The sequence below is a fragment of the Homalodisca vitripennis genome, chromosome 1, assembly GCF_021130785.1.
Source record: "Homalodisca vitripennis isolate AUS2020 chromosome 1, UT_GWSS_2.1, whole genome shotgun sequence".
Classification (NCBI taxonomy): Eukaryota; Metazoa; Arthropoda; class Insecta; order Hemiptera; family Cicadellidae; genus Homalodisca; species Homalodisca vitripennis.
In genome coordinates this window covers 112,712,229-112,728,969 of record NC_060207.1, presented here as the reverse complement: position 1 = coordinate 112,728,969, position 16,741 = coordinate 112,712,229, and the positions used below count along the sequence as shown (strand labels likewise).

Here is a 16,741-nt window from a genome sequence, read left to right as displayed (position 1 = left end):
CAATATATAACTAGAGGCAGGGACAACTTTCGCACGCATCAACACAGATTGACATTAGCGCAAAATCTACCGCAAGAAGTTGGTGTCAGATTAATGAACAGGCTCCCTGAAGAAATCAACATTTCCAATAATCAAAATCAATTTTAAACGCGTCTCAAACTCCTTTTGGAGTCCAAGGCTTTCTACTCTGTTGATGAATTCATGTCAAGCCGTTGGGATATTTGAGATTGCTGGATCTGAGGTCAATGCGATTGTGACCTGAATGATTGTAAGAACTGTGAGTATGAGGTTGTGTGAATGTGTGGATGAACTCGTGTAAATAGACTTATAAAAACTTTACTGTTGACGATTGCGATACGATGTAAAAATTGTTAAAAGAATGCAATAAAGAGATTATTATTATTAATAATTCAATTTTGTTCAAAACAATAAATATTTAAATGTTATCGTTACGCAACTCTACGAAAGTAAGGTAAGTTCTTTCCTATTTCTTGCCGCTTCTACCTGTACCCGCGGTACTTTCAGTGACCGAGTATAAAATGTACTCGTACAGATTTAGAATCATACGTTACAGAATACTTCTAAAATGATACAGGTACATGCTCAAGTTAGTGTTACTGCTGAACGAGTTAGAGTACTTTGTACGGCGGTAAACCTGTAAAGTTTTGTAACGTTAAAGTACATGTAACAGTAGCCTGCACAAGGTACTTTTCTATTTACGTAACTTATACTCTCGGGACAGACGAGTACCTTGTCCAAAGTATCTTTTGCAGTAGTCCCGACGCGACGTGATCAGTTGTCACATTGATGAGTTGCCGACCTCTGAGCAGTTCTGTATTGTTTTAGTTTGTTTTTATTCGTTGTCACTACGAGGCAACACCGCCCTGGGTATTCTGGGAATATGCGCACTAAAACGAGCAGTTGGAGGTAATGGTAAAATAAAAAAAAGGCTGCTCCATTTAATCTGTGTTAAAAATTAAACGTTTTAAATAGTGATTAAGCACAAGATAATGACTAAGAACCCACAACGTGACCAATGCCGAATTTTGTTGAACACGGTCAAGAATAAACGTTAATTTAATAATTACTTTATTTTCATCTTTTCTTTCTTTTAGTTTATTTTAAAATGATATACTAAATTACAGTATACTTTTATAAACATTTGATGTTAGTCGGATCACAAGTTTCCGAGTTAAAAATTTAAATAAATGCAGTTTGGTTGAAAAGCGCCATAAACCGGTATTTGTTCGTTGTTATAGATATAAAAACTGGAAGTTATAGTTAATAAACAGTGTATATTTAGAAACGCAGAATATAATTTTAATATAACTCCCGTTATTGTAGTTTTATTACTTAGGTTATGGTAAACTTTCAAACTAATACTTTTTTTAACCCGAGAGTAGACATAAAAATTTAGCTTTCCTAAGGACAAAGAGGATGGTATAGTGTTTTTATTGTAAGCTTTAAAGACCCCGATCTGATATTTGCTCTTCTTTTATTAGTTCAGAAGTACTACATAATAACGATTTTAGGACCTAGTATTTCACAAATTTCTCGGAGGACGACCCCCGGACCCTCTACTGATCTGGGGGGATTTTCCATACCCCTAACTCCACGGAGTGATGGATATCCCCTAGAGAAGATTCCTGGGTGCGCCACTGCAGGGTTGCCAAACTGTTCACCCACCAAACATACACAAAGCTTAACTCAGCTAAGTTCAAAATCTTGGCCTTTGATTATCTATCATTCTTTGAGAAGACATTGCATTCAATCCTGAAATCTGTGCCACTGTCACGGTGTGGTTGGCGCTATCTTGTGTAGGCTACTACGTAAAACGTGTACTAATTTTCTTCCTATAATATTTTTTACCATGTTTATTGCCGTACCATAGTTGTATATAAAAACTATGATGAAACGTTCATATTTGTTATAAATTCACAATTTTATGTTATTCTGATATAAACATGAAAAATTATATCAGCTGTATACCATTTGTCTTAAATCCTTTAAATGCTAGTATATACTGCATTTTAATACAATTTAGAAAACCAATAGTTATTGATACTTTCTATTATTTATGATATTTTCCTCACTTAACAAAAAATAAAAATAAGGAATTTTACATAAACAGACATTTCTAAGGATTTATTACTGTTTCTTAGCTGTCGGCTTTGTGAATTTATATTTTATACTGGCTAATATTAATACGCATGTGGAGTGAAAAATCTGTGAAATACTTTTATGAGGCATAAATTATTAAATATTAAACATACATTAATATTAAATTATAATAGCCTAAAAACGACAACCCACAAATATTCACAAATGTAGGTCTAAATAAATTCTAAAACGTTTTGAGGACATTACCAATACATTGATGTGTGCAACATATTTATCACGAATTTTTAAAAAAGAATTGCTTGCAATACATACATTTCCCACATACCAATACAGTATAGTACATATACTATGGTGGAAATAAAGGCTTCCCCCTCTTAACTTTTGAAAGGCAGAATATTTTTTTAATTGTTTGGGGGATCGCTTGCAGTACATGAAAGCGCCCTTCCACATAGAAACTTCTAATTGTCGGATCGGATGTTATTAGTTTCCGTACCCATCTTGCCGCAAACCGCTGGCAAGCAAATCTGTCGCATTTTAAAGCTATTTTAAAACAATTGCTAATCGAATAATTTTAGATACTTTATTTAATTCTAGAGATCTAAGATTATATTTAATGTCTTGAAGCTGGGTCTCCGAAAAAATGTGTAGTCTACTATTAAATAACGAACTTTACAATATTGAGAAAGCGGTAAGGCAGGAAAACAAACGACAAAGTGAGTAACAGCATAGCTACCGTTAGGTATTTAAAAATATACTAGGCTACCAACCTACAATTTTATACACTAATACACATTTAATTTAATAATATTTAAACATAAAGTGTCTACACCACTGCATGTAATTTCAAAACAAGGCATTGAGATATTTGAATGGAAAACGTCTAGATATTATTGTCAGGATACACATTTTAACTTTTCTTAACAAAATTTTCACCATTAAACATTTAGAGAATTTAGTATTTTTATAAAGAGCTAACCATGAACAAAAACTTTCGTATGATTTCAAACAGTGCCCAGATTCTTAGATTATGATCGTATTTAAATGCAATATGGATTAGTTCCTATTCCATTTTTAATAGGCTTATTTGTATTCCATATTATAAAAGATGCTGTTGAAAGTTAATCTGAAATGTCTGAAATTCTCCAATGCATTCAGGCCACAAATACTAAATATAGAAATTTCAATTTTACAAGTTAAAAAAAAATACTGACTAGTACTGCACAAATAATAAGTACAGTATTGATGAAGATTTAGCATGTTTAGCAATACATTGTTAATAAATAACATGATAGTAGTACGTATTAATGTTGGAAATATCGGATCTTTTCCGTTATGTGTCAGCAATTTCTATTTATTGTCTATGAGGCAAAACTGAGTGGAATTCTCTTTGTAATGGAAGAATAGGTATTTTTAGATAATACAAACTGCCGACAGTAGTTATAACCGGTTGGACTTTGCCCGTCTGGACAAGATAACGAGGCGGCGCGATAACGGAGCCACGGTAGCGGTGCAGATTTATTGGATTGCGTCAATTCCATAAAAACCTTTTATTACTCTATAACTATTTTGTTTCATCATCAAGCCTAGATTCATATAATGTTTTGCCACAGTTATAACCTTTTTGTAGGATATATTATATATTTATTAATTTAGAAAAGGTATTAGGACAATGTGGTAGAACAAAAGATTAATAATAAGATAATTTACGCAGGGAATTGATGTAAAAAAATGCCATTTGCAAGCTTGAAAGTAATACAGTTTCCCAACGACGAACGTCTGGCCCATTAGCTCAGTTGGTTAGAGCGTCGTGCTAATAACGCGAAGGTCGCGGGTTCGATCCCCTCATGGGCCAATTAACTTTTTGTGTTTGTTAAAATGTGATGTTTGTGTTGCAAGTTTTGATTTGTTTATTTAAGCAATATTTTATGAGATAAATACCGTTTCTCAGATTTTAAAACAATTTTACCATCAAAAAGTTTGACAATTACTTATTTGCAGAACTATTGAAATTCATTATTTTTTATCTATTCATCAATAATATTTTTTGACACATAAAATCACTGTACAAAAACCAATATTTTCCTGTAATAATATATAGATATGCAGTTTCATTAACAGCTTCACTTATCTTTCCAGATTCCTTGGTTAAAAACCATCGGTACTATATAGTTTTGATATTGAAATCCCTTATAATCCTTGCTGATTTGGAAAAAAAATATTGAGAAAAAATGAATAAGAGAATGGCTGTCATAGTTAAGAGGTCTCAATTATTTTGCTTTGGATAAACATGCAACAAGGTCAAATCTTAGTGTTACAGCCCTGGAATAAAGTACCATAGATAAAATCATCATCTATCATGGACAATATTTTTCTCATATATAAAGTTATCTGGTTGAAAGTAAATTACTGTTGCTTTGGAAATGCTGGAATAGCATATTTGTATAAGATAGACAGCTGAATTAAATAACAAAATATTATGACAACTTAAAAAAAAACAGCAGTCTGACCTAATATAAATAATAACCTTTCAAAATAAACAAATCTTTACAGAAAATAAGTTATTTTAAATTTCAAATGTTTTAAATCGAGTAAAATCCATTTCAATGGATGTTACTACTATAATATTTGGGTTAATCACACCAATCTGAGCAGAGAAATGGAGGTAAAATGTTTTAGAGTAATTTTTTTACACATTTTTAGTTCCCAACTTACACAAATTAAAATTGTTTCGTATATTGATTTTTAAGTTATATTAGAATGTTGGGAAAAGGAGATGAGATACAGAGTTTTAAATGAATTAGCTGTTTAAACTAACAGCTCAAAAAAATAAAAATCAAAACAAGATTTATTAAGAAACGGGATTAGATGATGATTAACAAAAATCGGGTAGAGAACTAACATACGAACAATATGAGGAAAATGAGATAAATTGTAAACCAACTAATTATTATTGATTTTTGAAGTGACAACTTTATACTAGTGGGGTTTATAATAATTTTGTAATGTTAAGCAACAGGATAATGATACCACTGGCAATAATTGCAATACAATTAATTAACAAAAGTAATCTACAGAATTAGAGTATGCAATACAACTGCTGACAATCAATGGTTGAAAAGGAAATAGAAAAATATATAATCATGACAGCCTTAGATAACATTTTCAAGAAAAACTAACTTCTAATAAAGGGACTTGTTGTGGCTCGGCCAAGCCAACACCATTACTAAAGGAAATTCTTGTGAAAAAATAGTTAATATTAAAAAAAACAGAAACTGACTTTTCAAATACCAAAATAAATTAACTAAATTTAATAATTACTCAATCCACAAAAACAATACAAATATAATATTGCAGACTAAAAAAGAAATATATTTAGTCTGTGGTAATATATAAATAATACGTACAGTAATCTACACATAGGATTTTAAAGAAAGTTTTGCATCCCGAAATAAAAGTAACTTGCTCATACATAAAAATCAATCAAGACCTTCATTTTCATTTCCTAGATTAGTTAACAAATCTCATGAACCAAGTTTCTTGGCATGAATATAGTAGATATATTTCAGACTAACATTATACTGTTAAATAGGCTATTGATTACTTGATCTATGCCACTGTATTATATGGTCAATGGTTAATAATTAATATTCTTTATCCATCTTCCACAGTTAAAAATTTTTTTCTGACGACATTTTGATAGGAAGCATATTTAGATTATTTTCTGCAGAGCTATGCTTCACAGAATTTAAATTATTTTTGAGCCAATAAGTATTACACTTTTACCTCAATAAACTTTTCCCATAATTTATATTGTTCCGTCCTGTATAAGTTAATAGATTTTGTTGGGAATATTTTCATTATTATTAAATTCATTAGTTTTCTCTAGCCTACATAACTGAAAATATATCTAATTTACACTGTCTTTTAATGTCCTACCCTCTGACTTTGAAAAATCTGTTACACAACAACCTTGAATTAAGAGACCTTAGTTGGTTAGTACGTATTATTTAATTTGTAGTGACCACAACATCTATTTTGCAATTATATTCAGAGTTATATTGTTGAAAGGCCAAATGTACGTCTGTTCATTTAATACCAGATAGGAGAAGCCAGGTAGGAAAGTGAAAGTCAACACCAGTCTGTGCGACTAGCGGAAGATTCTTTTATACTGATGAGTGACAACCTTTTGGAGATAAATATTCTTTATAAGTTAGGTAATAACTAGCAGGGATAGGGCTTATTGGTTTATTATTTGGATCTTTTAACCAGTTAAAGTGTTCAGGCAATATTTATTGTCGGAAAGTTAAGTATTGTTTCAGACATTATATTAAACATTCAAGATGTTGGAATGATTACTTAATCAAAGCTGGGAACAAGAGTTAGACTGGTGTAATAGATTAATAATTATTAATGTATACTAGGCTAGAGGTAATAATAATTAATTGAGTTTAGCACATTATCCATAACTTGTAAGGTTCACAGCGCCAGATTTTACGAGTTGACTACAGTCAATTGTAGCAACATTTTGGGGAACATGTTTTATTACTTAATACACAGTAGCATGGTCAAGGAAAATATTTAATATGTACAGTACAAATAAATAAATAGTATAAAAATAGCAGTAGTACTGGGTGGCGCAAAAAGGATGGTCGGATTTGAACTGCGTAGTACCAGTGGAAGGTGAGGAGGGGGGACCACTGCCGGCTGTCTGCAAGTCGGCCATTACACCCAGTTTGCCACGAGATGGCGCAGTGGACGGTCGAGCATCGTGTTTTTGCCGTGGAACAGTTTTTCAGAAATAATGAATCTTTTATTACTGTTCAACGATTGTTTCGACAACGTTTTGGTGTAGCGCGTGATGAACCCATTCCATATCGCAGATCCATATCACGTTGGGTGACTGCATTCCGGACAACAGGGTCTGTCATGAGTGGTAAATCTACTGGGCGTCCACGTACGGCAGTTACTCCACAGAACATTGAGAATGTTAGAGCGTCAGTGCTTCACAGTCCGCGTCGTTCCACCAGGCGTCGTGCTCAAACTTTAGGCCTCAGCCGTCGTTCGTTGCAGCGCATTTTAAGCCGTGAGTTACAGTTTCACCCATACAAAATTGATCACGCAAAAGCTCTATGATCGTGATTTTGAGCACCGAAGACGATTTTGTGAAACAATGTTGGACATTTTGTACTCTAATAATGATGTTGTGCTTTTAATGTCAGATGAAGCCCATTTCCATTTAGACGGCTATGTCAACAAACAAAACTGTAGGTATTGGGCAGCAACTCCCAGAGAATTGCACCAAAAGCCTCTTCATAGTGCTAAAGTAACAGTCTGGTGTGGAATGTCAAAATTGGGGATTGTTGGTCCTTATTTTTTTGAGGAGAACAACGCTACAGTCACTGTGAACTCGGAACGTTACGGTTACGTTAACATGCTACGTAGCTTTTTGGGGCCGAAACTGCGAGAGTTACGTGTAAATCGAGATCGAATTTGGTTTCAACAGGACGGGGCCACGGCCCACACAGCCAATGACTCCATGTGTGTCTTAAGGCGGATGTTCCCCCACCACATCATCTCGCGTTTTGGAGATGTCCACTGGCCCGCTAGATCACCTAACCTCTCAGCCTGTGATTTTTTTCTTTGGGGATACCTAAAGTCAAAAGTCTACGTAAACAAGTCCCGAAACTTAATTGATCTGAAGGAGGCAATCAGTGCGGAAATTATGGCAATTCAAGAAGAAACTGTAGTGAAAGTGATGGAAAATTTCAAGGAAAGACTTGTGGAATGCATCACCGAGGAAGGACACCATCTTCCGGAAGTTATTTTCCGTACATGAATTTTGGAGGTTATTTCTTGTAATAGGGTGCCTGGGAGCATTTAGTTACGTAATTGAATAAAATTAATTTGTAAAACTGATGGAGTTATAGTTATTTAAAATCCGACCATCCTTTTTGCGCCACCCAGTATATACTCTCCATGCAAGTTTCTCAATTTAACTTTTTTGTAATTGAATCTATAAGCATTTTATTTAGTTTCATGTAATGTTTTTGTTTGCTTATTGTTCTGTCTAAGCTAATAAACACTTAATTATATTCTTAAGTTACATATGTTTTTCTGACTAGATTTAGAAGCACTTATTTTATGGTTCAATTATTGCCAAATTAAAACTGAATGCATGGAACTGTTATACTTGCATATTATTAATAACATATATAATCTCAATTTGAACAAATATTTCTACAATATGCAACACAGAGTGTCTGCAATTCTTGAATTAATTGTATACTTTTACTGCTGTGAAGCGATCAAATTTTCGTAAAGCTATTGAAAGAATGTGTGTATAATCCTTGGATTCCAGTATTTCAAGCATTGCTAGTACCAGGATCCGAAGATTGATCAGATTCATTAAAACTTCTGGATACTAGTTCTTGACTGAATCCAGATGATACCATCAACATTCAATTCAAGACTTAGTGGAAAAAATGTGCTTTATCACATTATTGTTATCGTCTCAGTAAATCATTCTATAATGTGGAGTTAATAACATAACATTCTATATCTAATCCATTTACAGGGTTCAAAATCTGGAGGAAATAAGAAAACGGTTTTAAAAAATGTGGAGTGTAGTAACAGTGTTGTAGACGAAATAGTGATTGACATATTGGAATCTAGTGTGGAACAAGAGGTTCAGAACGTCATAATGTCAACAGAACGCAGTCGGCCTAGTTGTCTGCTTAGAGCTGCTGCAAAGTCTGAACAAGAAGTTAACATTGAGTTAGAAACTGCTGCAGAGCCTATAGCGAATAATTCCGGTGATGATTCACTTGAGGAATGTGTGCGCGTCCACGAATGCAATATGCACAACTTTCAGGAACAAAGTGGTAGCTCTTTGCCTGTTCCAAATGTTGTGTTTTCTGCCTGCTCTGTCATCAATCCTGAACTTTTTGATGGTCTAGAGACCATTAGCAGACCACCATCTCACAATGCGCCACCAGCTTACGCCCCAGAAAGGTGTCCTGTAACAAGTCCTGCGGTAGCCACCATCAACTTACCTGATGCCACCATCATTCAGACCCTACAAAGGCGAGAACCCCTCATGGGTCCTCCACCCTCTTACTCCAAGAGCCTATTGGATCGAAGGATCAACCCTTGTGCTTCCATCCAGTTCGTAGCTCCTATCCCCCCACCCAGCTATGATGGTACAGACAACGAACTCCGACATCACAACTACTCTGGATTCACTCTTGGACTGGGAAGTAAGTCTACCAATCTTTTCACTAATGTGTTCTTTATAGGAAATGTCAGTGATTGAAGAAGAGACCCTCCCATTCAGTTGTCTTAAGTTAATCACATCATTTTAATTGTGACAAAATCTATCCGAGTTAACAATCATCAATTAAAACAAATCTATTTACTTTGAATAGTGTTATAGATATTTAATTAAAGTAATTCACATATATTTTTATTTTAAAATGTTGCGAGTCAAAGCAGATTTAAGTTATCAATAAGTAAGTATGCTATCTTGTTATCTGCCTAGAGCGGTCAATATTATTGGCCTGATGGCAAATGAACTATCTACTTTAGAAAAGTTTACAAAATTGGTTTGTGATATTTAATCTAATTTAATTAAGATTATGAAGGGAACAACTGAAATAACTATCGTAATTTAAGCACAATATAAACACAACTTGGTTTATGCACACAAGCATGAATACAAAGGACAAGATTATGGACTTTTGCCATCATTAAGTATTATCACAAGTAATGAGTTATTAGGATATGATCTTATAAAATGTTACTGATATTTATTTTGTTAAAATGCTAAATTTAATTCCAATTAGTAATTTTTATTGGAAAAGGATTTGTTGCTAAAAATCATAATACTAAAACCAATTATTGTTCAAAATAATATTCTAAACAAAGGTTAAAGTTTGTATTAAGTCCAATTTAGAAATAAAAATCAAATGCCTAGAAATATTCAAATTTCTTCTTTGATTGATTTAGTTTTATTGACTTGAATCAATCTTGTATATAAAATTTATTAATTATTACTTGTAGAGTAGTTTTTGAATGAAGTACATTAAAATGTGAAACTTATTCTTCAACCTCTTTACTTGAGGCTTCAAAGGGTAACAAAATTAATGGTCAATGTTTATTAATAAAAAGTTTGAATTGCATTGTTACAACACTTATTTTAGAGGGAATTCAATTAAGAGCATGCTCAATTAAAGAGTTTTTACACTGTCCCATTATAAAATATAGAATAGAATTTTGTTGTTGCTGAACAAACAGGTAATAAGACATATTTCAGCATTGTTGATGGCAAGCATTATGTGGAACTTGCAGGCCAGTTAGCAGAACACTAAATTGCAGCAATATATTAAAGTAAGTGAACAGGGAATTTGAGATCAATTTTGAATGCAGACATATTAAATAAAATGGGAGTGTTATAATGGCATTAATATGATAGCATGAATAAAATACTGACTAACATTAATCACATTAATGTGATTAACATTGGAAATATAATTGTTGATAAATCATGTACAATTACAACTACAGTTAATGTATAGTTACAATTTGGTGAAATGTAAGACAATACAGATATTTAAGTACACAACACATATTAAATATTATTAAATGAAAATTAACAATTTAAAAATTTCTTTGAGTTATAACAGAAAAAATAGTGAAATTAATGAAACATCGCAATGTAATTGATCCAAACAATGTTTATTATAGTATGAGATATATCAATGCAAGCAAGCCAAGATTTTGGTGTGGTGTTGCCAGCTGTAACGGAAGAATAACTAATAATGGGATAATCAATGGAATTCAACAATTGAGCAATTCCTAATACCCACCTTACTTCTATCTTCCTGAATCTTTTTCCTTCAAAATGTAAATTAACATGTATTTACATAACATGAATGTGAGTCAAAAGTAATTATAAAATTCAAAATGCAGAATAATCAAATGCGGAGAACAAAATGGATATAAACAACCAGAACGAAGCGAGATGTTGTGTTGCCTCATATTGAGAATCATAATTTTAAAAATAGTGTTTTGCTACTCATTTTGTAAGTGTCAGAGATTATCGTTTTTACAAACTGATATAATATACCTTCTAAATTCTTAAAGAAAACATGCCTTTTTTAATGAGGAGTAACCTAGTATGATTGAGAGGAAACAATTCGCCTCATATATCCAAAATGTTTCTAATGACTGAATTCGATTTTGTCTGTCTGAGGATTTAAATTTAATATGAAAATCATAATTAGGTTGATAATTATGTTTATATGGTGATTTTAATTTTTTATAAGATCATAAAATATGATCAATCTATCATACTAAAAATTGTATAGGTAATTTGTTACCTTTCGTATGATACAATTGTTTTAACCTAACATGCTATTGATATGACAATGTGGCAACGCCACAAGGTGTGGTGAGAAGTGGGGGTGGGAAGTAACTGCTTTGTTGATGAGTTTATTGTTTTTTATATAGGCAACTGTAAGGCAGTCACAGTTACAACCTGTGAGACTGTCACTAAGACATGAGTCATATGATGAGTCACACACAAAACTCACTCAAGTTGAAAATACTGGCAACCCTTGTTAGTAAGTCTATTCTCTTCTATGTTGACAACAGATACATGGCAGTCACAGCCTCAGCCTGCATATTGTCCAGCTTGTGAGACTGTCATCATAACACGAATAGAATTCCGAGTCTCACGCACAGCTCACATCATAGCATTGGTTTTGCTACTCATGTTGTAAGTGTCAGAGATTATCGTTTTTATAAACTAATATCATATACCTTCTAAATTCTTAAAGAAAACATGCCTTTTTTAATGAGGAGTAAACTACTATGATTGAGAGGAAACAATTTGCCTCATATATCCAAAATGATTTTTATCATTACTAGTAGGCAGTAGTATGACTGGGGTGAAACAATTTGCCTCATCAATCCAAAATAATTTTTATCATTACTACGTAATAGGTTACGAAGACATACACCTTTGAAACTCAGGAAGTGAAAATGCTCCCTTTAATGTAATTCGTTGCAATGACCATTAGCTCTTACCAAGTACCTCCTGCATCTAGATTCTGACAATAAATTTAGATATATCTAACAACTGGGTATTAGTACTGTTGCCCAGAGGCAGAAATGAGGAAAATTTAGTTTTTTCGTTACCTAAATCAGTTTAACTGAAAAGATATAACAAGCTTTGTTCTGTGTTTAGCTTCCACCAGTTTCTAATGACTGAATTCAATTTCGTCTGCCTGAGGATTTAAATTTAATATGAAAATCTACCTCTACACAATGTTAAAAATGGTAAAGATCAGTACATTGGAAGTCATGATTTCAGTCTGTCAAAATGTGACTGTGTGGTTACATAAGTCTTATGTATAACCATGCCGCTAACAAGAAAAGCATAGAATAAACTGAAAATAATATAACAGTCCCTACTCATCAACAGATAAAAAAAACTTGGTATATTTGTTACTCACTTATATATTTGTTATCTGCCTTTAAAAAATTTATCTCTGGAGAGAATTTTGTGTTGTATATTATTCATTAGCCTACTCAATTGTTGTCCACTAATTATACAAAGCATTTTCATATTAAAATACTTTTTACTTTTACACAAATTCTTATACTGAAGTTTATAAAAATCATCAAATCTAAGTTTGTATATTAAATTTAATTTCCATGACTTATTACAGATGTTGGCCATTCTGTCTGTTACCGTACTTCATCAACTACTTCAACTACACTTTTCACTACTGCGCTCTATGTCATAGCTACTTGGGGGCACGGAGACCTTTTCATCGTTCCTAATAAATCTGTACTATAAGAGTAAAAATGTTTTGCTTTTAATGATTTAGATCGATGGAAATTTCAATCAAGTACAGGACAATAATTGAATTTTAAACTCTGTCTAGCCAAACACTGGCCCTCAAGATTTATAGACTCTTAAAAGCGTTAAGTTTTGTGAAAGTGCGGGTCAGAGGACATTTCTTGTTAGAGTAAAATAAGTTGGGTTAAACATTTAATTAGGTTGATAATTATCTTTATATGGTGATTTTAATTTTTTATAAGATCATAAAATATGATACAATTGTTTTAACCTAACATGCTATTGAGCTAATCAGTCATAAAAATGACAAGTCATTTGTAGACTGATCTTGTCATATAATTTATGTTCCACTAAACAACTGATTCCAACACTGTGCTGTGAAATATCAGTCAGGTTGATCGACCTTTGAGTATTATAATAATGTCCCTTCAAACAACCATACAAAAAATTAGTTTTTATGAATTATTTGATGAAAACACACAAATATATAGCATTTTTAAACCAGTAAAAAATAAACTTTTTTTTGATTAAGTAAACAATGGATCCTTGGATTCAAAACAATTGACTTGAACCCTACACCTCCTGCTTGTTGGTCTGGAAAACTGGTCCATAATATTACTAGACAACTAGAAAAAAATCCATGCAAAAACATTCCATTATATGTACTAATAAGAGAGCTGTGACAATTTAAAAAATTTTGATCAAAAACCGTTTTTTGAGCACAATAATTTAACAACGCAACCAATAACTAACTCAACCAATTTGATCTTTTGGTCTTGTTATTACGCACGCTTTGCCCAAATTATCTTTCGTGTATCTCATAGTTTCCAAGATCTCTTCAGTGTATATAACATTTGGAACACACTGTATACGGTTTGTAACTTATTTATTCTGTGTTTTTCTTGTATTCAATATGGAGTTAACATTCATCATATATACAGATAAAGTACGGATTTCTTCAACTGGTTAAGAGGCTGAGCTTTTAGCGAAGTTAATATGTAGGAACTATTAACTACAAATTAATCTCGATTGTTTTAACCTAACATGCTTGATAGATCCTGCTGATCAAACTTATTATTAAAATATTTCTAATTATTGTCCAGTTACTGTATGACCTTGTATGTACATATTATACACTGCACAGAGATCGTCGTGACGACTGAAGACATTGAATATCTACTGTAGCCATAAGGTAATAAATGTTCATTTAGTGTTTTAGGTAAGAATAAATATTAATATTTATTAAGATTAATATAGTAAAAGAGTGAAATTAAGAATTAACACTTAAAGCGCGGCATATGGATACGTCCAAATTATCGGAGTTGTGCTAAATGCAGCATACTGGAATGTCCCTACTGTCTTATTTTAGTTGATTGTGTACATTATAATTCACACAGATGAGTGAGCATGTAGAAATGCCTAAATGTATTGATTTATGACTACGAAAAGTAAAATGGATTGTGTATTGAGTCAAAAATAAATCAATAACTGCTGATATAATTGTATCTTCATTTAGTCTGACGACATATGGCACGGCAAACAGATCTGTATCTGTACAGCATGCCACATATATGGCGCTGTAAAATGTGGCCACCAATACCGCTAGAGCTTTAAAAAACAATCTGTTTATTTCTTATTTCTTCTTTCAAGAAATGGAAAACAAATTAACTTTGGCCAAAACATAATTTTTTTAAATTCTCAAAATGTACGCTAATTGAATCCAGACCAAATTTTCTTCAGCCCTTTAAGGGTTAATTTGCTGGTATATAACTTCTGATACACCATAATAACTGTAAACGTCTCCATTGAGCATGCTATCTTTAACATAATAATATTGTTATAAAATGTTAGTTTATTGTAATTTTATTGTTTTGTTGTTTTTAAATAGGGAATTTAAGGAAGAGGATAGAGATTCTGGCAGCCGTGAACACAACATTTCAAAAATCTCTTTCTAACTTAATCAACAAGTCCATATCAACAAACATATGAAATATAAAATAAACAGTCTCTTATTTGATCAATTTCATCTATGGAAAATATTTATTTATTCATCTACATTAATGTTGTCAACTTCAAAATGGTGCCCAATTAGATATTATGCACTTGTGTCAGTGCTTCTTCTAACCTCAAAACACTTTTGAAACTCAATATTTGGGATAGGTTTTAGCTCTTTCAGCTACCCACTTTTAATGTCATCTATGCTTTTAAAATGACAGTATAAAAAAGTATATAAAACAAAAAACGCCACATGGAGCCATATCTGGTGAATATAGAGGCTTGAGAATCGTTACAGTACTGTTTTTGGCAAATCATTCATGAACAAGCAATGAGGTGTAGGCAGTGCAAAAGACATGAATTGTTTTATCACAAAAAAGACGATTTTTCCTGATTGATTCATGGAACTTGCAGGTAGTGCTCCTTATTGACCATTAGACCTTCGCCACTGTTTTTGTTAAAAATTCAGCAATTATAGAACAAATTTTGATGCCACATTTTCTCAAAATATTTCATCCAAATCATTTGCAAAGAATTCATAGCATGAGCCAATTGATATGTCAACATCAGCGACTTCTCTGATCATAATACAGCAATTGTTCATAATCATTTCTTCCACTTTTTTTCACATTTTCATCGGGTGTTGATGTGCTGGGGAGTCCAGAGCGTTATCATCTTCAATACATTGACGCCCATCTTTGAAATGTTTATACCACTTGTAAACTCTTCTTTTACTCATAGTAGGTTCACAATAAGCCTTTGTTAACATTTCTCACACTTTATATAATTTTTCACATAAAATTTGGTCGAATGTCTTTGTTTATTTTTTTAACAAATAAAATATTGTTGAGTTCATAAAACACGTCTAACCTTAGCAGATGCAACTGAAAAGGTAAACAATGAATACAGCTGCAAATTATATTATACTTCAGGAGCATAAGTACCAATATAGTAAAAAAAGTCTGAACAATCGGACTCTCCAAACCTGTGAAACTTACAAAATCCCATTGCTTTTAGAAAACACCTTGAATACATATACACACGAGGGCTTCCAGAAAGTAAATTACGTTTTTATATAAACAAAAAACAAAGTACAAGAAAATAATTGTATTATATACATTTGAAAGTGACACTAAAATACTATTTATCAATATGGTCACCATACAAATTTAGGCACTTATATTAGTGGTAAACTAGTTTTTAAATTCCAGCGTTATAAAATTTTACTGCCTTAGACTTCAACCAGGTAGTCTCCTGCCTCTGAAAAGCATCCAGGACTTCACTAATCCGATTTGCCGTGTGTGGTCGGTTCCACTCTTGTACAAAACTTATGGTAACCTATCTTGTGCATAACAATTTTGTGTAACAAACTCCTTGAAATTTGAGAAAACTAAGTGAGAGTCCTGTCATTGTAAATCGTATGTCTTCTTTAATCTTCTCATCGACTTTAGAGACAATTTCACAATGCTTGGCCATCTACTTGGTTCGTTATTATGTACATCATTTGGCCATTTTTAAACCTAATGCACCACTGACGCACTCTACCTTCAGAAATCACATTGTTCATATAAACTTCATAGTGTTGGCGATAAATCTCGATTGGTTTATTGCCCTTAGCCAACACAAACCGTATTACCCACCTCACTTCACAACTCACAGTATTTTCAATTGCGTTACATATTTAAAACTGCTATTGTAAAACAACAAGGAGCAACACTAACCTTTCACAGCATGGCTGGATATCCACTGAATGGAAAAAAG

The 16,741-nt window shown here is 32.5% G+C and overlaps 1 protein-coding gene and 1 non-coding gene across 2 annotated transcripts; both read left to right on the top strand.

Annotated features, from left to right (window-relative positions):
• The first annotated feature begins 3,899 nt into the window (after positions 1 to 3,899).
• On the top strand, positions 3,900 to 3,973 carry Trnai-aau. Its single transcript has one exon. It is a non-coding gene; the product is annotated as a tRNA-Ile (tRNA).
• A 647-nt stretch (positions 3,974 to 4,620) lies between these two features.
• On the top strand, positions 4,621 to 12,991 carry LOC124369501. The gene is made up of 4 exons (XM_046827519.1): positions 4,621 to 4,783; positions 8,696 to 9,377; positions 11,773 to 11,896; positions 12,852 to 12,991. The coding sequence occupies exons 1-4, from the start codon at positions 4,778 to 4,780 to the stop codon at positions 12,964 to 12,966; spliced, it is 927 nt and encodes a 308-aa protein (XP_046683475.1). The 5' UTR covers positions 4,621 to 4,777; the 3' UTR covers positions 12,967 to 12,991.
• The last annotated feature ends 3,750 nt before the right edge of the window (positions 12,992 to 16,741 follow it).